The sequence below is a fragment of the Balaenoptera acutorostrata genome, chromosome 5 (assembly GCF_949987535.1).
Source record: "Balaenoptera acutorostrata chromosome 5, mBalAcu1.1, whole genome shotgun sequence".
NCBI lineage: Eukaryota > Metazoa > Chordata > Mammalia > Artiodactyla > Balaenopteridae > Balaenoptera > Balaenoptera acutorostrata.
Window position 1 is genome coordinate 21903287 of NC_080068.1, and position 25576 is coordinate 21928862.

The window sequence follows — 25576 nt, forward strand, 5'->3', positions numbered from 1 at the left end:
TGAAAATGATGAATAATTTTTTGTTGATGTTCATTTTTGTCTGATTGATTGGATAAGTAATATTTATGGGTTGTTAAAAGTTTAGTTTATATTATAAAAAATGAAGAAAAAAATGTTGAAAATGACTTTTATTCCTACCTCTCAGAAATAATCACTGTTAAAATAATAATATATATATATATTTTTAATCTTTTTTCAATTTTTTTTTTAAATTAACTTATTTATTTATATATGGCTGTGTTGGGTCTTCGTTTCTGTGCGAGGGCTCTCTCTAGTTGTGGCAAGCGGGGGCCACTCTTCATCGCGGTGCGCAGGCCTCTCACTATCGCGGCCTCTCTTGTTGCGGAGCACAGGCTCCAGATGCGCAGGCTCAGTAGTTGTGGCTCACGGGCCTAGTTGCTCCGCGGCATGTGGGATCTTCCCAGACCAGGGCTGGAACCCGTGTCCCCTGCATTGGCAGGCAGATTCTCAACCACTGCGCCACCAGGGAAGCCCAATAATAGTTTTTTTATCCCATATTATATATATATACATATATACCAGTATATTTATAGATACATATGACTTACGTATATGTGTGATACATATATATGTGCATATATCTACACACATGTACATATATATGCTTTTTTAGTCAGCTAACATTATAACAAAAATTGTCTCATTCATCTGGAACACTGCTCAAACCATACATTTCATGAATCTCTATTCAGATTAATCTATGCTTTTTCTTAATTGTAAGAAAAGATACACAAAAAGAGACTTGTAAATTGCTGAATTTAGCTGGGTTGAGTGTACATTATCATGCTCTAGGTATTTCAATGGAATCTTTTATAAGACCACAAGAAGTCATTTCCCTACTCCTGAATTATAGGTCCCATGAATAATTTAGCACTCAAACTTGGAATGATCAATTCATACACAAACTTTTGCTTGTAGCCTAGACTTTAAAAATACAGCAACCAGAATGGATTCAAAACTTTAGTGTCTTTCATTAAAGGAATAATCAAAAGTCTGAGGGTCAGTTTTTGTTCGCAATTTTATTCAATAGATATTGATTTTATTTCACTCTGGGTAATCTGTTGAAAGTGATTATCATCAATACATCTTGAACTTCTTTAGAGAGGATGTAATTAGGCTTTGTTTCATTAAGTGACATTTCAATTCTTTCATCTAAGTGCTTTGTGTATGCAGTTGCAGGAAATAACTGTCCAGAGCATAGGTAATGCTAATATTGCCTTAGCAACTCTCAGAAAAAGTAAACAATGAAAATGTGTAGGAGAGCAAGAGGCAAGCTTCGTGCTTTCTAAGCTTTGGTGATTTTCTCTAGTTTAGTTCTTTGTTCTGTCTTTAGGGTTATACTGATGGAAGTACAGATGTACTTCCTTAAGACAGTCAGGCAAAGACTGTGGTAGATAGAACAAATTACTGTCCTTCAGATAAAAGCCACTCCTTCCCCCGCCAAAAAAAAGGAAGCTAGGTAAGGATTTATTCAATCATTAAGTCAGGCAGCAAACATTTACATCTGAGATGTATATGAATACACAACATATTATTATGTGTACTCACATAAATATTGAGCATCTACTATGTTAAAAGCCCTGTCGTATGCATCAGAGATAGAGGGGGAAAAAAGAACTAATTACTTGACCTCAAAAACTTGCATTCTAGATGGATGGACAAGAAACAAGGAAACAGATAAATATTTACATGATATGATTTCAGTTAATGGCTTATGCTGTGATAATGTTATGGAAAGTTAATCATATCAAGGTACACATTGTTACTGCACACTGTTTCTCAAACTTCAGCATGCATTCAAATCACTTGGGATCCTTTTAAAAAGCAGATTCTGATTCAGTGGGTCTAGTGTGGTGGCTAATAGTGTGCATTTCTAATAAGCTGCTGGTCTGAAGACAACTTGAGTTGCAAGATATAGTACCATTTCTGTGTAGCAAGTTTGACTGAGAGGTTGGTAGGAAAAAGTAGCTTAAAGAGTGGGTAATGGGTGATGGAATAGAAGAGGAAAGGGTAGGAAAAAGGAGAAAATATAATAAACAGAATGGAAATGGAAATGCAGGTAAAAACGGAACACACAGGCCACCAAAAACAGCATCTCCTTACATATACTCTGCCTTGGAACTATTCCTGCATGGTAGGAACTAAAATTAAAAGACTAAAGTACCAAGAGTAAAATATAAATATACATTGATGCTAACGTTTGAGAGAACTTTAGCTGGTAGAGTTTGTGCAGTTACAGTGCCAGGATGAATGTGGGTGTTTCAAACAAAGAGGATTTATCTTATTATTGGAAACCAACATTTGCTTGGCTATATTGAGTATGTTCATTTTTATATATATTTGTTAGGTAAGAAGTTTTATTATGACCATTATTATTTTTCTTTGGACGTAGCCCTTAAATGAAATATTCTTTATTTTGTGCCCCTTATACCACAGACAACAAAGGTTGTTTAAGAAAGTTGAGGACTAGACTAAACAGTTGGTAAAAATTACATATTTTTGTACAGTTTATTTGTTTTCTTTACCTCTTGGAGAAATACCTGTTTAACTTACCTGAGTGGTGCAGAGTGCTGTAGTCTTTGGTATGACATTAAAACTCCAGGAAAGCATGCTAGAATCTGTACTGCCTTAAGCATACTTAATAAAATCAGCTACATTGTGATTATAGAATCATTTACTAAATTATAAATTTGACAAAAACAAAGATGTTCAGTGTTGAAATTCCAGGGATATGTTGCAGTCCTTTCTGAATCATAGCTGGCTATACAAACTGAGAAAGATGGATTTATGATCTTTTGAAAATAAAAAAAACATTGCTTTTATTCAATTTGATATCAGAAATTAGAAAAGAGAAGAAAACTAATATTGAGTGCCTGTCCTAGGCCTGACACATTATACATATTATTAAATGTAATCAAAACAATCCAACAAGGAAGTCATATTTACCCCATTAAATAATTGAGGAGATTGAAGCTTAGAGTGCACAGTACTTTTTCCAAGGTTGCATGAGAAGACAGGAAGTTTCTTTTTTACCAGGAGACATGTATCTTCTAGATTATTGTTTGTCTATCTCTCTTTCTCTGTTTCCAATTCATTTATGATGAAAGCTGAAACCTGCTTTGTCTGTTAACTATTGATAGGTTTGAAGGGTCATTGGGCATTGAGGAATAACTTCTTTTTTCATCAAATCACTATAATGAAAGCAGTTCAAGTGTGATAGCAATAAAAGATTCTACCTTTTTGCAATCTTCACCTAGTTTTGTTAATTATCAGAAAACCTGTCCTCATGCCAAATGAGGATTTAATCAATAGGAAAACAAATAAAAACAAAGTATAAAAAAATCTACACTAAAATTATATTTTTTTGAAAAAACAGTATTAAAAAGTTTTGATTTTGAAAAGCGTATGGCATGCTTTAAAAATTAAATATATAACAGATTTTGCAACTTAATTCATAAAGGAAAATTTATTTTCTAATGCTTAACTATTTTATTATTTTACTCAGCTTACAATGTAATTTGATTGGTTGCTAAGAAAATTACACAAAATTATCTTACCTTAGGATATCTATGATTTTTTCCCCTAACATTATATTTATTTTACAAGAGGAGAGACACCTTTATTCCGGGTGATATTTTTGGAGATTGCTTAGATCACCTGAACATGAGGTGATTTGTGATAAGCTGGTTTATTTCACATATTATCTGCAGAGCAGTGCTTCCTAACGATTTTTACATCATGATACATAAAGAAAATAATAAAGAAAATAATCTTTTCTGAAATTTCATTTGCATGTTGTAGAGGAGGGGTAAAGACACATGTGCTCAGTCTGTAAACTTGATCAATTCATTCCTCTATTTGAGAAATGTATATAGTTCAATCTGTAAAACAAATATATTTTCATTATAGAAAACCAGCATAAATATTATGTATATTATATATTAATAATAACTGATATTATTAGTAATACATATAGGTATAATAAAATTACTCATAACTCCACCAACCAGAAATAACCACTCGTGCTATTTTGGGTTTATATAGCTAGTCTGTTCTTATGCATTCAGTAATGTATCTTGAATTTCTACCGCATAGTTCTGTATATGTATACTTTTTAAAAGACTGTATTTTAGAGCAGTTTTAGGTTGACAACAAAACTGAGAGGGAGATAACAGAGATTTCCCGTACACTCCCTCCCTCCCGCCCCCAACAGTATGTGTAGCCACCCCAACTATCAACATCACTCATCACAATGGTACATTATTTTTTTACCGTTTAGGGATAAACCTACTTTGACACCACATAATCCCCCAAAGTCCATAGTTTACCTTAGGGTACACTCTTGCTATTGTATAATCTATGGGTTTGGACAAATGTATAATGACATGTACCCATCATTAATGGTATCATACAGAGTATTTTCACTGCCCCCCAAATTATCTGTGCTCTGCCTTTTCATCCATCCCCCTTCCACCCCAGACCCCAGCAACACCAGATCTTTTCACTGTCTCTACAGTTTTGCCTTTTCCAGAATGTCATATAGTTGGAATCATACAATGTGTAGCCTTTACAGATTGGCTTCTTTCACTTAGTAATATGCATTTAAGTTTTTTCCATGTCTTTTCATTGTTTAATATCTTATTGCATTTTAATGCTGAATAATATTTCACTGTATAGATGTATCACAGTTTGTTCATTCACCTGCTGAAGGACATCTTGATTGCTCCCAAGTTTTTATGAATTATGAATAAAGCTGCTCTAAATATCTATGTGTAGATTCTTGTGTGGACATAAGTTTTCAGCTCATTTGGATAAATACCAAGGAGTGTATTTGTTGGATTGAATGTTAAGAGTATGTTTAGTTTTGTCAGAAACCACCAAACTGTCTTCCAAAATAGCTGTACCATTTGTATTTCCACCAGTAATTGATGAGAGTTCTTGTTGCTCCACATCCTTGGTAACATTCGGTATTGTCAGTGTTCCAGATTTTGGCCATTCTGATAGGTGTGTAGTACTATTTCATTGTTGTTTTAATTTGCATTTCCCTGATAACATACAATGTGGAGCGTCTCTTCATATGCCTGTTTGCTACCTGTATATCTTCTTTGGTGAGGTATTTGTTAAGAACTTTGGCTACTTTTTAAATTGATGTGGTCATTTTCTTATTGTTGAGTTTGAGTTCTTTATAAATTTTGGAAAACAGTCTTTTACTAAAAGTGTCTTTTGCAAATATTTTCTCCCAATCTATGGCTTATCTTCTAATTCTCTAAATATTGTCTTTTGCATACATAAGTTTTTGATTTTAATGAAGTCCAGCTTATCATTTATTTCTTTCATGGATCATGACTTTGGTGTTGTATCTAAAAATGTATCATCATACCCAAGGTCATCTATGTTTTTCCCTTACGTTATCTTCTAGGAGTTTTATAGTTTCGTATTATACATTTAGGACTATGATCCATTTTCAGTTAATTTTTGTGATGGTTGTAAGGTTTTGTGGTGGTTGTAAGGTATCTAGACGCATTTTTTGCATGTGAATGTTTAGTTGTTCCATCACCATTTGTTGAAGAGACTGTTTTTGCCCCATTGTATTGTTTTTGCTCCTTGGTCAAATATTAATTAACTATGTTTATGTGATTCTATTTCTTGGCTCTTACTCTCTTCCATTGACCTATTTGATTATTCTTTTGCCAAGACCTCACTGTCTTGATTACTGCAGCTTTATAGTAGGTATTAAAGTAGGGTAGTGTCAGTCCTCCAACTTAGTTCTTCACCTTCAATATTAAGCTACCTACTCTGGGTCTCTTGCCTCTCAATATAAACTTTAGAATCAGTTTGTCCACATCTGTAAAGTAACTTGCTGAGATTTTGATTGTGATTGCATTGAATCTATAGATCAAGTTGGGAAGAACAGACTTCTTGACACTATTGAGTTTTTCTATCCATGAACATAGAATATCTTTCCATTTATTTAATTCTTATTTGATTTTGTTTATCAGAGTTTTATGGTTTTCATCATATAGATATTGTACATATTTTATTAGATTTATACCTAAGTATTTCATTTTGAGGGGGTACTATTGTAAATGGTATTCCATTTTTAATTTCCAATTCCATGTATTTATTGTTAGTATATAGGAAAGCAGTTGCCTTTTGTATATTCACCTTATATCCTGCAATTTAGCTATAGTCGCTTCCAGGAATTTCTTTGTTGATGCCTTTGGATTTACTAGACAATCACGTCATCCCGACAGAGTCAGGTTTATTTCTTCCTTCCCAGTATGTGTAACTTTTCTTTTTCTTGCATTAATTGCATTAATAAGGACTTCCAGTATGATAATGAAAAGGGATGGTGAGAGTTACATCCTCGCCTTGAACATGATCCTAGTAGGAAAGCTTTAAGTTTTTCACATTAACAGTGATGTTAGCTGAAGGGTTTTGGTATAGTGTTTATCAAGCTGAGAAAATTCCCCTTTATTCCTAGTTTACTAAGAGTTTTTATTATGACTTTGTGTTGGATTTTGTCAAATGCTTTTTCTGCATCTATTGATATGATGATATTATTGTTTTTATTCTTTTTTGGCTTTGATTTGCTAATATTTTGTGAGGATTTTTGCATCTATTTTTATGAGTGATATTGTTCTGTAGTTTTCTTGTAATGTCTTTGTCTGGATTTGGTGTTAGGGTAATGCTGGCCTCATAGAATGAGTTAGGAAATATTCCCTCTGCTTCTATTCTCTGAAAGAGATTATAGAGAATTGGTATAATTTCTTCCTTAAATGTTTGGTATAATTCACCAGTGAACCCATCTGGGCATGGTGCTTTCTGTTTTGGAAGGTTATTAATTCTTGATTCAATCTTTAATAGAAATAGGCTTTAGGCCTATTCATATTGTCTATTTCTTCCTGTATGAGTTTTGGCAGATTGTGTCTTTCAAGGAATTGGTCCATTTTATTTAGGTTATCAAATTTGTGGCATTGGCTTGTTCATAGTATTCCTTTATTATCCATTTAACATCCATGGGATGTAGAGATCTAGAGTGATGTCCCCCTCTTTCATTTCTCATGTTATTAATTTGTGTCTTCTGCTTGTTCACATGCTCGCTTGCTCTCTGTCTCTCTCCCTCTCTCTCTCTTCCCCTTCTGTTAGCTTGGCTAGAGGCTTATGAATTTTACTGATCATTTTGGAGAACCAACTTTTGGTTTCATTGTTTTTTTTCTTTTATCTCCAATTTTCAATTTCATTGATTTCTGTTCTAATTCTTATTTCTTTTCTTCTGCTTACTTTGAATTTAATTGGCTCTTCATTTTTAGTTACCTAAGGTAGAAACTTAAATTTGGTTTTAGATCTTGCTTCTTTTCTAATACATGCACTCAATGCTAACAGTTTCCCTCTAAGCACTGCTTTTGCTGCATCTCACACATTTTGCTGTTATATTTTTATTTTCATTCAGTTCAAAATATTTTTTTAATTTCTTTTGAGATTTCTTCTTTGACCCATGTATTATTTAGAAGTATGTTGTTTAATCTCCACATATTTGAGGATTTCTCAGTTATCTTTCTGTTGTTGATTTCTAGTTTAATTTTATTGTGGTCTGAGAGCAGACATTGTTCAATTTCTATTCTTTTAAATTTGTTAAGGTGTGTTTTATGGCTCAGAATGAGTTCTACCTTAGTGAATGTTCCATGTGAGCTTGCAAAAAAATGTATATTCTGTTTTTGTTGGATGAAGTAGTCTATAAATGTCAATTATATGCAGTTTATTAATGGTGTTGTTGAGTTCAATTACATCCTTACTGATTTTCTGCCTGCTGTTTCTGTCCATTTCTGAGACAGAGGTGTTGAGGTTTCTAACTGTAATAGTGGATTCATCTATTTCTTTTTGAAGTTCTATTAGTTTTTGCATCGCATACTTTCACACTCTGTTGCTAGGTGTACGCACATTAAGAATTGTCATGTCTTCTTGGAGAATTGACCCCTTTATCATTATGTAATGTCCTTCTTTATTCCTGATAACTTTTCTTACTTTAAAGTCTGCTCTGTCTGAAATTAATATAGCTACTGTTGCTTTCCTTTGTTTAGTGTTAGCATGGTGTATTTTTCCATCCATTTACTTTTAATCATTATATGTTTCTATATTTAAAGTGGGTTTCTTGTAAACAACATATAGGTGGGTCTTGTTTTTGATCCACTGTGATAATCTCTGTTTTTTAATTGGTACATTTAGACCTTGACATTCAAAATGATTACTGATATAGTTGGATGAATATCTACCATATTCGTTACTGTTTTCTATTTTGTTCCCCTTGTTCTTTATTCTTATTTTTGTCTTCTACTCTTTTTCTGCCATTTGTGATTTTAATTGAGCATTTTATATGATTCCATTTTTCTACTTTTTTAGCATATCAGTTATACTTAAAAAGTAATTTTTTCTTAGGGTTTATCCTAGAGTTTGCAATACACATTTACAACTAACGCAAGTCTACTGTTAAGTAACACTGTATCACTTCATAGGTGGTATTATTACCTTATAATAATAAAATGATCCTAATTCTTCCTTTCTATACTTTATATCATTGCTTTCATTTATTTTATTTATATATAAACATACACAAGCATATATATGTAAATATTTATATAAGATATGTACATAAGCATACATTATCGAATATATTGTTGCTATTATTATCTTGAACAAACTGTTATCTTCTAGATCAATCACAAATAAGAAAAATATTTATTTTACCTTCAGTTATTCCTTCTTTGATGCTCTCCCTTCATTATGCAGATCTGAATTTCTGATCTATATTATTTTTCTTCTCACTAAAGAACTTCTTTTTTCTTTCAGGCAGGTCCACTGATAATAAATTATCTCAATATTTGTTTGTCTGAGAAAATCTCTATTTTTCCTTCAGCTTTAAAAGATAATTTCACAGGGTACAGAATTCTGGGTGGGTGGTTTATTTCTGTTACACTTTTAAGTATTTCACTCCACTCTCTTGCTTGCATGGTTTCTGAGGATAAGTCAGATATAATTCTTATCTTTGTTCCTCTATAGGTAAGGAATTTTTTCCTCTAGGTTTTTCTCAAATTTTGTTTATTTTTGATTTTCTGCAGTTTGAAGATGATATCCCTAGGTATATCCCATTTTGGAGGATTTTGCTAGTTGGTGTTCTCTGAACTTCCTGGATCTGTGATTTAGTGTCTGACATTAATTTGGGGAAATTCTCAGTCATTATTTTTTGAAATATTTCTTCTGTTCCTTTCTCTCTTTCTTCTAATTCTGGTATTCCCATTATGCATATGTTACACTTTTCGTAGTTGTCCCACAGTCCTTGGATATTCTGTCAATTTTTTTCTTTAGTCTTTGTTCTCTTTGCTCTTCAGTTTTCAAGGAGTCTATTGATATATCCTCTAGCTCAGAGATTCTTTCCTCAGTCATGTCCAGTCTTTACTAATAAATCCATCAAAGACATTTTCTATTTCTGTTACAGTGTTTTTAATCTCTAGCACTTTTTTATGCCTCGTCTTAGGATTTCCATCTCTGTGCTTACATTGCCTATCTGTTCTTGCATTCTAATTTTTTTTTTAAACATCTTTATTGGAGTATAATTGCTTTACAATGGTGTGTTAGTTTCTGCTGTATAACAAAGTGAATCAGCTATACATAAACATATATCCCCATATCTCCTCCCTCTGGCATCTCCCTCCCACCCTCCCTATCCCATCCCTCTAGGTAGACACAAAGCACTGAGCTGATCTCCCTGTGCTATGCGGCTGCTTCCCACTAGCTATCTATTTTACATTTGGTAGTGTATATATGTCCATGCCACATTATAGCTCTTAGCATTCTAATCAGAGTTGTTTTAAATTCCCAGTCTGATAATTCCAACATCCCTGCCATGTCTGATTCTAGTGCTTTCCCTGGTCTCTTCAAATTGTATTTTCTACCTTTTGGTATGCCTTGTAATTTTTCTTGATAACTAGACATAATATACTCTATACAAAGAACTGCTGTAAATAGGCCTTTAGTAATGCGGTGGTGAGGTGTTGGCGGAGAGGAGGCTTTCTAGAGTTCTGTGATTAGGTTTCAGTCCTTTAGTGAGCCTATGCCTCTGGACTGTGAACCTCACAAGAGTTTCTCAGTTTTTTTTCTCCCCTTTAGGTGAGAGAGGATTATTCCAGTGGGCTGCAGTTGGGTATTTCTCTTCCTCTGGTCAATTAGAATGTCCTAATACCCCAGTAGATTTGGCTCTGATTAACTAGTTTCCGCCCAGGGCAGGCCTTGTTAAGAAGAACAGAAGTGTCCTGGAGTATTTAAAGATGTTTCCAGTTCCACTGAAGAAGGAGGGCATGTTCCCCAGTATTTGCTGTGGGAATCTTGTCAAGCTCCTAGAGGTAAATTTTAAAATAATGTGTTCCCGCCACCTTTTGGCTGAATTGCCCTGGAGTTTTTAAACTCTCAGACTTGTCCTCATTGAGTGTCCAGCAATTTGTCAATTACAGTTCCCGTTTCTCTACCCTGGCACTGGCTGCTGGGGCCGTTTCCACTCCTGAGTCTCTGCTCTGGTAAGCTGAGACTCTCTCTCCACCTGCCTGTCTCTCCAGCCTTGGGGGCAGCAGTTTGTGCTATGTCCACGCCTCTCTTAAGAATCAAAGAGAAGTTATTGATTTTTCAGTCTGTTCAATTTTTTGTTTGTTAGGTTGGAGTGGCAACTTCCAAAGCTCCTTAAATATGGAACCTGCAGGAAGTCCTATACTTCTTATTTTACTAAAATGGGAACCTACAAAATTGACTATTTTGTAACTTGATTTTTTTTCATTTATATCATAAACTTGTTCCTTGTTGTTAAATATTCTTTGATGGAATTTTAATTAGTGACAGTATCTTTTATCACATTACACATTTTTTATCTGGTCCCTTATTGCTTAAACTGCTCCCAGTTTTCTGCATTATGAACAGTGCTTCTGTGAACATTCATAGAGGTAAATCTTTTGTACATCCATGATTATGTCCTCAGGGTAAAGAAAATAGCTCTTCTTAACCTAATACCACAGATGAATTAGCAGAAAACATCCTAGATACTGCTGCAGTGGAACAACTTACACCTTTTAAGATAAATAAAGTGAAATCAGTTTCCTTGTTCTTTCATCAGTTCACAAAGTGATTGAGCCAGTTCTATACAACCTTTCACTAATTTGGTGTGTGTGTGTGTGTGTGTGTGTGTGTGTGTGTGTATGTGTGTGTGTGTATGAGAGAGAGAGAATGAGACTGCTTATGGAAGTGTTTAAAATTGTTAGAGAAATAAAGGCTGTTTTTCATTTCATTTCAAGCAAGACTAGTACTGGGAGAATCTGGAAATCTCAGGTGCTTTTGTACTTTTATTCTGTAACTTTCATAAGACAGAAAAAAAAAAAACCCCCAAAACAAAACTCTCTCCTTCTTAGATGTGGCATGGAGACAGCCCCTCTCCAGAGGACATCACTTTTGTTACTCTGCTTTTCTGATAGAATTACCTATATGAAACTGCTGACTTCACTTTCTGGATGCAATGAAACCAGAATTCTAGCCAACTTCATCTGTATTGCCTTGACGCTTCTTCCTTTTTATCCTGTCAATTCCCTTTTGCCAAAGACCACTAGGACACACCTGTCCTTGAACTATTCTTTTTGCTAGTTGCAATGAAGAGAAGGCCACCATGGAGAACCATGGGACAACTCAGGAAGACTGTATTAAGAAAAGACTCATTGTAGGATTTAGGGTTGCATTAAATGATTTGAGGAAGGGTTCATGGAAGCAGGGCTTTGCTATAGTTTGCTTGCACATGTCAAAAAGCCCATGTAATTTTATGGTTTTGTGTATTAACGACTTATTGGGAAGCAGGGTAACCAGCTATACCAGTATACTTGAAACTGAGGGGGTTTCTGGGGCACAGCGTTTTCAGTGCCCAAACCAAAAATATCCCAAGCAAACTGGGAGGAGCTGGTTACCCTACCTGGAAGGCGAGAGAAATGAAAAGAGGCTGAGACAGGAATTGGTAAAGAAGCAACATCACTCACAGGAGCCAGGATTCAGGATGTTTGGTTATTTTGTGGTTTGGACAGTATTCATGTTTTTGCCTGGATTCAGACATGATTACAAAGTGGTCTGATCTCTGACTTGATCCATCATGGTGACAGGTGGCCTTGTCCGATGGTGACGTTCTGCAAAATTGTTGACGTTCAGTAGGAGAACAGGAAGCCACCTCCTAGCAACACCAAGGCCTTCACACAGTATCAGGCCAGTATCTAGCTGTCAGGAGCTGCTTTCCTTTTCTCCAATTCCTTTCTTTGAGGATTTGAGAGATACATTTGAGGTTGGCCTAAGAGGACAGTTGTGAGAGTCTCTAGTGGTGAGAGCCTTGGTTCCAGTCATTGGTTCTGTGCCCTAATAAAATGCTCTGGGCTTTGAAACATTGAGTAATAAAAGTATTATCCATCTCTCTTAACACAGCTCTTCTTCAATAGAGAAAAGTGTCTTAATGATTGAGGCGATGCTAAGTTAATAAATGTTAAATGTTTTAAAAATCAAATACTCTTTTCCCTTCTCTGAGATTCAAAATTCACATTAGAATATTTTAGTGTTCTTAGTAATACTGCCATAAAGAAACCCAACTTATTTAAGTTAGGACACTTTTTTCACAGCACACATTAACATTTTGATGAACACTAATATTTCACTATTAAACTAGTGTTTCATAGAAATACGAGTTTATTTAGTGATTATCTCCTAGTTATGCTTTTTGTTTTTAAAATTAGAAATACATGTGAAGGGTAAATAATTGTTCTGATTTAAAATGAATAAATTTTCTTCATTATAGGCATTGAAAAGAAATAGTTTCATGTTTTTCAGATTTATTGTTTTAATATTAAGAGACAATATTAAATGGTGGTTGGATTTTTTGGGGGAAAATACTTAACTAGTGGATGAAAATATTATTATGTATTTGATTTAGTTTAGTAGCTTAAGGTTATAATACTGGTTAAATTATGAAGCATTATTTTAATTATTAACATTGGTTCATTTACTTTAGCTGTCTTAAACTCAGTTTGGTTGTCCCACATATTAATTGTTTAGCAATTATAAATAAATCAATTGTTTAGCAATTAGTTTTTATAACAATGGAGGAAATAATACGGCCTTAGCTATATTGTAATCTGCATTCATGAACTTTCCTCTAGGTTCTGAGGACTACCTTGAGGTCATTATTCCAACAGACCTAAGAGTGGAACATTCTGGGCAAATAAGTGAGAGAAAGGAAATTGAAGAATTATCAGAAGCTTCCAGAAGCACCATATCACAGGCAGTGGTGCTTCCCGCTGAGATTCCATGTGAGGTCAGTAAAGACACCTTGTTATTTAAGTGACTGCATTATTTTAACGGATACTGCATTTGACTAGAATGTAACTAACACTAGAAGCTACAACACAGAGGCATTTTTGTCTACTCTGTTCATGGCCATGTCCTCAGAACCCAGAACAATATCTGGTAGTTAGTAGGCATTTGATACATATTTGTTGAATAGTAAAGTATTGAAACATATATGAAAGCATCATTTTATTAAATGTTACTTGACGTGTTACAAACAGATTTACGATTGCTATATATATCAAGCTATTTAAAAGAAAGTTGGATTCATATTAACCAGATCAAGGATTTTATTTTCATAAAAGGAAATACATTCTTGAATAGAATTTGAAAATACTTATTTTTTATGACCACTGATTTTTAAATTATAAAACATATATCAAAGGCCTACATTATGAAGTGGGACTATCATAGAGCTAGAAGAGCTGGTCCTTTGGGGAATAAAAGTATAATGTTAGAGGGAGTGGATTTCTCAGGAGGTGACTGTATGAACACATGTTGCCAACATTTCTTCCTTCTAAGTCTTCATTGGACTGAACCACTATAATAAGCCTACTGCTAGAGCTTGACCAAAACTTGGGCTACGTAATCTCCAGACAATAAAAAGATGCTGGTCCTCAATGTCTATGGTGTGCTTGAGCAGGAAGAGCAAAAGATACAGGACGATACAGGACAGTTGCATGAGAGGGTCCTTCAGGTGGACGCCAGTAGGTTAATGTGACAGGAGCTGCACTTGTCTGCTTACTGGGAGGCATGTTTTGGGAGAGAATCCCCTGATCCTGATGGTACCAGCAGCCCTGGGAGAAGCAGAACGTTCTGCGCAGTTGGGAAAGCTTAATTCCCTCACCTCCAGACCCCATCCCCAAGCAGGAGAATCACCGTTTTATTATGTTATCAGTTCCAGAGGAACGAAAACTTCTTTGACACTCCCTTAAAGACCCCAGGAACTGAAACTGTACAGGTTTGAGGGAACTGAGATAGAGGATCAGGCAAAGAACAATTACAACCTACTTGAGGAAGGGAGATCAGGCCAAACAATCAGAACCAGTGGCTCCTATTGAGTCAGAAATAATGCAAGAGACAGAAATAAATAGAAGAGACAATAAAATGGAAATCAGAACTGTTCTCAAGTAGGTAAAGTCAAAGCAAAAAAAGCAAAAAAAAAAAAAAAAAAAAAACCCTCTGGAACTAAAAATTGCTCACCAGGAATTATGCAATGAGTCTAAATAGCTGCTTTCAAAAATACCTGCAAGAGTAAAATTTGAACAATATAAAACCTTTCCATTATTAAATTGCAGAGAAATCAAAATCCAAAAATTAAACCCCACTGCCCTCCAAGCAGAGATAGCTCACTCAGATGGCTGAGTAGGATGAGGGTTCTTTCAGTAACAGAACTGTGGGCTTTTACGGACATGGATACAATTCTTTCAGACCCTCTGCAGTTAAATTATTTCAATTCCAAATCTCTCTTGGGTACCCCACTTTTTAAACAGTCCTAAGAGTTGAAAGGTCATATAAGATTATTTTAGCATCAGACCTACACATTAAAAAATTGAAATAAACAAATCCCTGGACCAAAAATAGTCATCCCAGTCAAAACCTTGTATTCTCAGAACCTAGATCTTAGTATAGTCTGAATCCAAGTCCCAATTTCCAAGCACCACAGGAAAGATTATTTGTATCCAAATGAGTGAAAATCATGTTTCAGATTTGCCAGGATAATGTTCAGTCTATGCCAATTGTCTGAAAGCACAACCTTTGAACATTTCTGAGAAGTCTTTGAATTACTGGGTAAGTAGAGTCCACTTAAGGATACGGCCTCCTTTCTCTGGAAGTGATGTTTTGAGACTTCCCTGCCATCGTATAAAAATCTAGAAATTTACAAGGCTATCCTTGCCAGTCACCAGGTCATATTTGAGATGTGCCTCTTTCCCACCCAGTATCTTCAAAATCTATGAATTTCCCCTTATGGTTTTATGTTTCCAGCATGCCAGGGCTGAGTTGACTGGTTCAATCTAATGGCATCGTCTTCATTCTCTCTGATGACCAGAGAATTAGTTTTCATCTCACCTGTTGCCTCTTGCTGCAGAACTGCTTGGGTCTGTGGACCTGCTCCTGGAGAAGTGCCCTCCCCATTCCCTCCTCTGCTCTGGAGAAGCAGCATAAGTAGATAGTTTAACTGAGGCAGCAGGTAAGGCTGCTGTTGCTTTTGACCCCAGGAGCCCGGCAGTATTGATTCCTCTGCTGAGTCATCTTTCCCAGCATTGTTCCTTTCCAAGGATTTCGGATTTCCTGGACCTTGAAATTTTGTGCCCCTTCAAAAACAGCAGAAAAAAGGGTTTTTTCTTCAACAGATTTTTTTCATGCGCTAGTGAAGATGTGCCTCCAGTGTTCTATTGATGTAAGTTATTCCCCATCTTTTTAAGAAATACCTAAATGAGCTTTAACAGTTTAATTCTGCTGCTTAATTTTGCCTCTTTCCTAGGATTAGCAATATTTGTTCTATTTTAGTATGTGTTAACCTTTTTTTTTTTTTTTTTTTGGTTGGTATGGGCCAGGATATTTGCTTTTCTAGCATATTCTTCCTGATTTTGTCTTGTATAGTGTAACTGATCATGAGAGGTATGAAATCAGTGAATTCTAAGCCTGCTAATAATAAGCACATCCATTGTTCAAATGAATCTTATCCAGTTTTTGGTCCTTGATGAATAATCCACCTGGGAGGCGTTCTTCCATTGGAATAACATCTAAACCAGAACTGGACCTGGTCTGTTATTTGCTAACTTCTTTTCCCTTCGCTGTGTATTTACTCCAAAGTCCTAATTTCATTAATTTCTCAGGCAGATTCCCTCAGAGCAGTGGTTCTTATCTGGGACTGATTTGGCCGTCTCTCCCAAAGGGATATTTGGCAAAGTCTGCAGTCAGATTTGTTGTCATAACGGGGGGGCTGCTACTGGCATCTGGTGGGTAGAAGCCAGGGGTGCTACTAGACATCCTGCAACGCACAGGGCAGTCCCCACAGCAATGACTTCTCTGGTTCAAACATGTCAGTACTGCCCAGGTGAAATCCTGCCCCAGAGGATAGGAAATACATTCATGCCTCTTGATAATAGGTCACCTTCAAATCACCTAGTAATGGCATCAAGGAGGCAGTGCCCTTCTTCAGAGGCTTGTCTGCAGTCCTGCCAGTTCTGTGATCACTTGTTAGAGCTGCATCATCTCTAAAAAGTGATTCAGTCACTGGATATTTTTTTTTAATGGATTTGACCTGAATCTTTAAGAGAGAGCCTATGAATGTTTTCCTCAGTGGCCCTCTCGGAAGTACTGTGGTTTGCTCCCAGGTGCCTCTTGCCTCTCCTGTGATTTCTCTGAGCCCCAGTCACGGGTCAGGAATGGCCTCTCTATTGCTTCTTCAGTAGCACCATCCTAAAGAGTAGTCAAGAGTGAGCTTATTTTTTCTATCTTGTTTTATCTGTGTAGGCAGGACTTCAATATGTCATTCTCCCTTTTGATAGAATCTGCTGCAATCACAGCTTTTCTCCACCCCAAACCTCTTACTTCCTTTGGTATAATTAACTGATATTTCTTTATATTTATGTTATTCTCCCACTGCTGCTGTTCTGATAAGACTGAAATATGCTTTTAAAAGTAGTCTGGTCACTTGTTGATTTCTTGAGCAAATTTAGTTCTGAAAGTTATAGCATAACCAGACAAGGCCTTTTAAGGGACCTTATCAACATTTGGATCTATATTAATTTCATTGAATCATTTTTCTTTCTGAATCCTAGAACATGGCATATTCCCTAATAAAGACCTTCATTTTATTTGACCTTCACTGATGTTTAGCTTTGTGGCTGCAACCATAATATGAGACTCCAAACCTAAATCTGTATAGACCACAGCTTATATAACCAGTGAATCTAGAGAAACCCCAAGAATATATAAAGGGGTGTGACTTGTAGAAGGGCCCACAGGCAAACTACAAAAACCTCAGAGATTAGCTCCTACCTGTTCACTCCTTGGCACTGAATACAGTTTAAAACAATGCACAGAAGCTAACAGCACTGCCACTTATTTCTGACACCAAGTCACACACTAGTCCTTGGTAGCCAACCTTAACTTAAAGTCAAGTCCTATGATTTAATTGAAAAATACAGTTAAAGCAGCAAAAGATTATTGTGTGTATCAATGCCTAAAATGTCTATGTTGTGAAGTATTACCCCTTTCGAGATAAGGTTTTACGATGACAAAAGATGTTTTTTCCCTGTAACCAAGTGGTTCTCAAACTAAGCAGCATATAGAGATTACTAGGGGAGGTTTGAAAAAGTAATAATGTCTGAATCCTACCCCCAGAGATTCAGATATAAATGGTCTGAGTTATGGCCTGGAGATTGGGAGTTTTAAAAGCTTCCCCGGTGATTCTGAAGGTGAGAATTAGTAGCCAAATTTGGAACCATTGCCATAACCTAATCCTTGCTGTGCTGTCACAGGTCAGATCAGGGTCAGCTGCAGGGACTTGCACAGTGCTGGCTTAATGAGGCCCATGCACCTGTGCTTGTAGAGCTAGTGCCTATTAATTATGAATATGAAAAGAGCCATTTGTCTGTGTGCAAGTCATAGTAAGCTGATATGATCCACTAAGATCAAAATCCTTTGCTACTGGTACTTAATGATTCATTAAAGCCTAAAGACACCCATCCTGACAGTCTAGAAACTCCACTACCTGTGTTGTATTGTAGACAGAGTTCCAGCCCTTTTGGTGAGATCTCAAGGGTTGTGACCATTGCAGCGAATCTGTAGAGTTTGGAAGTGATAATTATTATAACTCTTTCTCTTTCTGAATGGTCAGAGCCAAATAAGGGATAAACAGAGAAGTCAGATTGAGAGCAAAATAACAGCTTCATAACTGATAACACTAAATTTATGACCACTTGAGTATCCTAATATTTCCTCCATTGAATTAAATGTGCCCAAATAATTATATCTTTAATTAAGATGCCAATAATAATTAAGGACAGGGCTGGACGAGTACAGGCCTTCCCTCCTCCGAAGCCCCCTTCGTGCATGGAGATGCAGGAAGCAGATGAAGCTGGAGTCCTGAGGGGGATAAGGAGTAGAGCTTGCTCAATGGAAAAAATGTCATATTTTTATAGAGGTATTCTATCTGAATTGAAAAATATATACAGATTATCTCTTATGTACCTAATTCTTACAAGATGCCACAACGATATGAAAAAATAAAAACACCTTCGGGATGTTTAAAATCTATCTGGGAAGCCTAGACACAGGCATGAAAAGCGTATTAAGACCAGAGGGCATGGCTTAGAAAGGGTAAAATGAGGAGTACAGGTGCGAAATGTTTCATGATTCCTTCGGAAGTTGTGCGCGAAACCTGAGTTGGACCTCGATGGAGAGGATACATATGGGGAGATGGAGGGAGAGGAGGAACTCAAGGGCATGCCAACATATGTACAAACAGGAACACCTACCTACTCAGCAGGGCCCGGTGCAAAATGAAAAGGTAGGGACCCCTGTTCAAATTATTAAGCATTTCAAGCTGCAACAGCAGAACATTAAGACAAGTGCAGCACTCTTCCAAGTGCAGGGCCTGTGAAGCTGCAGAGGTTACATGCCCATGAAGCTGGTCCCGGGTACAAATGAGGTGTCAGTGCCTCCTTGGGGGTGGTCTGTATGCTTGTCTTTTGTTGAGAACTCTTCTCTGGAAATGGTTGAAAGGTGGAGTCCTGCCCTCTATTAGGGAGAGAATCTGATGCGTAAGAAGCAGCCTGTGTGAGCCCTCGTGAATGAGAGTGAGTTCTCTAGGTGAATAAACACTGGGACAGGATGCTGAGGCTCACTAAGTTTGGAAAGCGAGAGGTCAAAGTTATACGGGAAGAGATGCACTCAGGGAAGGGAACTCCGAAGAAGTTTGAAGCCGAGGATCTTGGGGATCTGAGCCAAAGTGAAGTGGGAAGTCATTAAAGCTTCGAAGTAAGGAGTGAGATGTGAGCGATGGAGGAACTGAAGCACTGCGCTGGCAGTGAGGTCCTGTGAAGAGGAGGTGGCAGATGTGAGCACCAGGAGGGGCTCCCATTCCTGACCTCAGCTCTCAGATGAAGCAGTGCGTGGGGAGGCACAAGCAAAGAAACCGAGAAGTGTTTCCGACATGTAGGGTGTGTGAGGCCAGAGCAATAGGTGGAACTGTGGGATCTTTTCTCGATGGGCAACTTACTTGGTGTGGAGAAGTTTAGTTCAAAATAATCTGCGGACAAATATTGGAGAGTGCTAGACTCCGATGGAGAAATGCCTGAAGTGGATGTGTACCAGCTGAAATGATTTTTTTAACATCAACATATTTGTAGAAACTCTACTTTTTTCAGAGCTTTAAAAATGTAAGTTTTATTGGTGGGATTTATGCTTAGGGAGATAATATTTAATAAGAGAACTTTGAAATTAATGACTTTTGGGTAAACAGAATTTTATAAGAGCATGTAAATGAGGTTTCTGTTTATTTTGTGAAGGACTGAAATTTAGTTTGACTTTGAAGAACGCCTTTGAAAGGTGATATCTGAGATAATCATAAAATTATATTTCATTTTAGTTATTTTGAAGGGTTAAACAGCAAGATGTAAAGAGTAGTACAGATTTTAAATTTAGATAGTTCTGGTTGATCTTCAGAATGTAACTCACTCCATTAGTTACCCTATTTGTAAAAGACAAAAATGATAGCCTTCCATTTTGGTTTTGGGGTATGTGTGTATGTTTGTGTGTATATGTATGTGTGTGTTTGTTTTGGTTAGGATTAAAGGAAATGGCTTTATATAAAAAGCATAATTCCTAGTATAAAATAGATGCTCAATAAATGTTTATTCCTTCTTTTTTTCTATATTAATTCTAATCTTCTTATCCTTAATTTTCTTTCTGGATTGTTTTCAATAACTCTTTATATCTTATGTATATAGATTTAGCTTTTCCCCCTTAATAAAATCTTGAAATTTTTAGATTTATAACCTTTATCAACTCAATAGCCTTCACTGATACTCATCATAAAGAGTAACCAGAGAACCTCTATTAGGTAAGATTAAAACTACACTTGACCCTTGAACAACAGGGGTTTTGAACTGCATGGGTCCACTTAAACATGGATTTTTTTTTTAACATCTTTATTGGAGTATAATTGCTTTACAATGGTGTGTTAGTTTCTGCTTTATAACAAAGTGAATCATCTATACATATACATATATCTCATATTTCCTCCCTCTTGCATCTCCCTCCCACCCCTCTAGGTGGTCACAAAGAACCGAGCTGATCTCCCTGTGCTATGCAGCTGCTTCCCACTAGCTATCTATTTTACATTTGGTAGTGTATATACAAGTCCATGCCACTCTCTTACTTCATCCCAGCTTACCCTTCCCCCTCCCCATGTCCTCAAGTCCATTCTCTACGTCTGCGTCTTTATTCCTGTCCTGCTCCTACGTTCTTCAGAACCATTTTTTTTTTTTTTTTAGATTACATATATATGTGTTAGCATACAGTATTTGTTTTGAACAGGGGTTTTGAACTGCATGGGTCCACTTAAACATGGATTTTTTTCAATAATAAATACCCCAGTACAACGTGATCTGTAGTTGGTTGAATTGCAGAGGGCCTAATATCAATTATACATGGATTTTCCACTGTGCATAGGGTCGGTGCTCCTATGTTGTTCAAGGGTCAACTGTATTAGACACTTAAAACAATTCATCATAATTAAATTATAAGAGGTCTTAAAGCTAAACCTGTTCAGTCCTCTCATTTATAGATAAATACATCAAGTTCTGGAAAGGTAAAGGAAAGGGATTTGGGAAAAAAAGGCTTTGGTTAGCAACTGAATTACATTCCTTGGAGGTCTGTGAACTGGTGCTCATCACTCTCAGATAGAACCTCACACACAGGGGTGAGGTGAGAGGAAAAGGGAGCAGCTCTGTCCTCACTGTCTTTTCAGTTGCAAAATCTGGTGTTGGGAAAAAAAACCTGAGTATTCAATAGACATCAAGTTGATACACTTAAAATGCTGTGAGAATCCTCTTTATATATTTCATTTCTGAATATGGCTGAAACTACGGACACAATGGAGATATATAATTATCATGTGCGACCTTTATCATTAATAAATGCACTGGGTTCTTTGGTTAATGAAAACTTTAAAAAATGCCTAATTGGGTTATATTTTTCATCTTATAGAATCCTGGTGAAATATTTATTATTTTGAGAGATGAAGTAATTGGTGATTCTGTGGAGGTTGAATTTACGTCAAATAGTAAATGCATTAGAACACGGCCAGCTCTCTGGAATAAGACAGTCTGGTGTATGAAAGCTTTAGGTAAGAAATTTTTTTATGCTTTAATAAATATAAAACATCATTCTGAGTTTCTTTCAATAAATTTATGGTAAATGGTTTCACTTCCCTACAGAAACTAATATTGTTCTGCAGGTGTTTCCTGTGTTTAGCTTTCACATACCCAAGGCTGTTATTATTAATCTGGATTCGCAAAAGCACGAATGTGTAAATTATGAGAAATTAGTTTGTGTACCATGTGGTAAAATGACAGCCAGTAACATCACATACTTTATGTCAGCAGAGAGCACTTTAATATGTCAGCTATTAAATATGGAACTAAAATTATTTGCTTTATTGTAACAGGATTAGCAGACTTTTGGATTTTTATTCATGATTTTCTTTTTTCTTCTTTAATTTTTTGTCATGCAAAAAAAGTATATTTTTTGAGTATATTTTTGTTTTGGAAAGCATAGTTCTTTTTCACTATTTTATCATCATGGTACCATTTCTATATACAGTCTTCCCTCTTTTCCTTATTTAAATTATGAACCTAGCCATTTTATTATCCAACTTTGCTTCAGCATGATAAATTGCATTGGATTTAAAATTCCAGATGGAATAGACACACTTGCTGTGATAACTGTACTAAAATCAAAATTTAATATATTAATTTCTGAATGTTTTGATATAAATGTAGGACTACTTGGTTTTTGAATTTATGATGTCCTTTTATAATTAGAGAATAAAATTACCTAACTTTATAAATGTGAACTTCATAAAATATTTTAAAGTACAAAAATATTCAATCTTATTATAAATTTGGAAATGTAGTAAAAAATATTTAAAATTGAAGAGTATATCAAATGCATCCTGAGCTTTTTTGTTTTCTTTTTAGACTGTAGCTATAATGAAATCCATTTACAGGGCATTTACAAATCTTTTCTGTTGTGTTGTGTAAAGCATGTGTCCCCTCTATGGATTTCCTTGCACAGCTTAGGTCAGAGTTGGATTATAGAAGGGAAAGACTTTACACCAATCATTTATAAACATCTTAGACACTGCTTCCTGTCATGGACAAGGATATGCAGAAGTGAGATGAGAAAGAATTCTTTCTGTTCCTTTTCCTTTTCTTCCAAAGCCCCTTAGTTCCTTATGCCACATTTTTAAATGATTTAATGAGCAATAATTTCTAACTAATTAGTTTAGAAGTTAAACTAAATCTAGTTAGACTAAAATCACTACAGAAAAATCAATATTGCAAATTAAGAAGTACTTAGATAATACTTCCCAAATAGCAAATCAAAATGTCAAATAAAATTGTTCACATTAAGATTTTATGTTCAGTTTACCTAGTAGCTAAGAGCAGCGCAAAGAATAAAACGTCAAAGTTCAGATGTTTTTCAGAAAAGGAGGAAACTGTAATTCCAAATTTTCCAATATATACCAGACCATAATATTATCCATGTGGTTGAACAGCAAATTTGTAGTAAAAATAAACCAACCAACCAACCATTATTTACCAGTTATGCTAATTAAACCTTTCCAACTCTTTTTTTCAACTGGTGTATTTTCTAAGTTGATGATAGATTGTCTTACAAAATGTTGGCTGCTATGTAGCAATATACAGGATAGTTCCATGAATAATTATGGGAATACGTATGGGACATGCCTCAGAAGAAATGGTCTTACTTTCCCAAATGGGGTTTGGGTTATTCCAAACCCCAGATGTTTGCATGACAATTTTCCAGGAGAATTGGGGAAATATCTCTGTGACAAAGAGTGAAAGTTTTTAAAGTGTGTTCTGTGAATGAATTTAAAGAGCTCAATTTTGTTTAATTCTGTTACAGTAAAACACAACCTTTCCATTGAAGTGATTATTTAGTGTTATTCTTTCATAGAGAGCACAACAGTCTCGGGTAACTTTAACTTTGTTGATGTGTTACAGCAAAATTTACAATGGGGTGTATCAGCCACCTTGAACAACTTGTTCACAAAAAGGATGAATGGATGGGGTAAATAGTACTTAAATAACAGGGCATTAAACCTTGCCTTCCTAAGGGTTTTTCATTGTTATCAATTGAATAAAAGTTCTATAATTTCAATCAACTCTACTCTTTCTTTTTCCAAACAATTTTAAGAAACTTTCCTGTAATTAATGGGAACTTTCTTCCTCAGATTAATAACAAATACTTAACTTTTAATGAATGACTTTACTATTGTAAATTCAAACTATTACGTAGAGATGATTATACATTACTACAAAAAATGGAGGTTAGAAGATAAGGAGAAAAGATTTAGTGTTTTGCTTTTATTATAATTTTAACATATGTTTTAATCCTTTAAGTTTTTTTAAACAATTAAGTGCAAAATTACATATTCTAGTTTGTGGTTTCTAACTACTAAGGATAAAAAAAAAAATTAAGTGTTAAAAGCTAGTAAAATTGTTATGAATTCTTAAAGCCTGACTTCATGTTCTCTAAGAGATATAATACTGTGGTACATGCATTTGTAGACTCAGCTCCTAACTCTCTCTTTGTGTTTTATAAGATTTTCCTGCTGGCTCTGTCAATGTCAATGTCTACTGTGATGGAATCATTAAGGCCACAGCAGAGATTACATACTATTCAACCCCAAAGGCTATGAAATGCCTATTGGGAGAGGCAGGTCCAGGAGATGGTGTGTACCAGGTAAGTCGATCTTTCCATGAAGTCGATAATAAGCTAAAGAGCTAATGTGGAATAAACAAATGCGTACTTTGGTATAAAGTCTGAATGTTGTTTGAATAAGAATGAATTACTGATCATTAGGAAAGGAAGAAATTGACCTATGTGTTGCAGAGATGTAGATGAATTAGTTTGTGTAAGTCAAGTCATTCCAGATAATGTCACTGGGAGACAGGTTATCCATTACAAAATAGCTGTTATCATGGGCTCATTTTCAAGCTGTTGCAGACCAGATAAAGAAAGACAGAAGGATTAAAGAGAACTCTTAAACAATGAATTTCCTCTTTATCCAGATGTGGGCAATACAAGATAAAAGAAGGTTTGAGGTTAAGGACTTAGAAAAAACAAGAATACCACCACCAAAAAGGAAGTGTGTGGTGTTAATCTAGAAATTGTTATTTTCATGAGGAAATTTCCAAGCTCAGTGTATGTTTTTCGTAGTTTCATTTACCATTGTTGTCTGACAGTGAAAGTTATTCCTTTAAATTAACAACATTTATTTGGAATTCCAGAAATGCTAAACTTTTCTGGGAACTCTGCAAAGTGGCCTTGCAGGTTTTTTTCTCTAGTGTGACAAAGTAGTATTCAGCAAGGATGACTTGGTGAGAAGTTTCTAGTCCTCTCCAAGACCCTTAGTTTGGACATTCTCCAGTGAGTGATAGATGATGTGCGTGCCCTGCCCTAAGGGACTCATGGACTTAGAATGTAAAAAGTGCATTTTGATTGACTGTGAGCCATTAGTTTAATTTCTGAATTCTGTTTTATTTTTTGTAACCTGACCTACTTTCAGTGGAGAGAAAGCTTGCTTAATGTGGAACTTCTTTATGTGCTTATTACATCAGATTTTCAGGGTGAAATAAATGTCATTTCTTTTAATAGCTGCTTGATAATTAGAATTATAACTTTGCTTAATTGCCTTAGTTTTTCTGTGGGCAGGGGAGGAGACCAGAGGAGAGGCGAAGAAAGAGGTAGTTGAATTGAACATGCGATCTTCAGATTTACCACAAAACACTCCATAAGACTTGTAACAAAACCATCAATGATAGGAATGTTGACAGGTTGTCCTGAAGCCTTATTGTTTAAACCAGTTTGGAATTGGAAGCGT

At 35.6% G+C, this 25576-nt stretch overlaps 1 protein-coding gene across 6 annotated transcripts in view; it reads left to right on the top strand.

The window, feature by feature from the left end:
- BANK1 (B cell scaffold protein with ankyrin repeats 1) overlaps window positions 1–25576 on the top strand; it is a 325865-nt gene that overhangs the window by 78773 nt on the left and 221516 nt on the right. For all 6 annotated transcript variants that reach the window (XR_009008463.1, XM_057547406.1, XM_057547401.1 and 3 more), the window contains exons 3-5: window positions 13242–13396; window positions 21652–21790; window positions 24296–24435. Coding sequence is in view for 5 of the 6 variants with exons in the window: in XM_057547406.1 (XP_057403389.1) it covers window positions 13242–13396; window positions 21652–21790; window positions 24296–24435 (434 nt within the window). In the remaining variant the exon portion in view is untranslated. The remainder of the gene's footprint in view (window positions 1–13241; window positions 13397–21651; window positions 21791–24295; window positions 24436–25576) is intronic.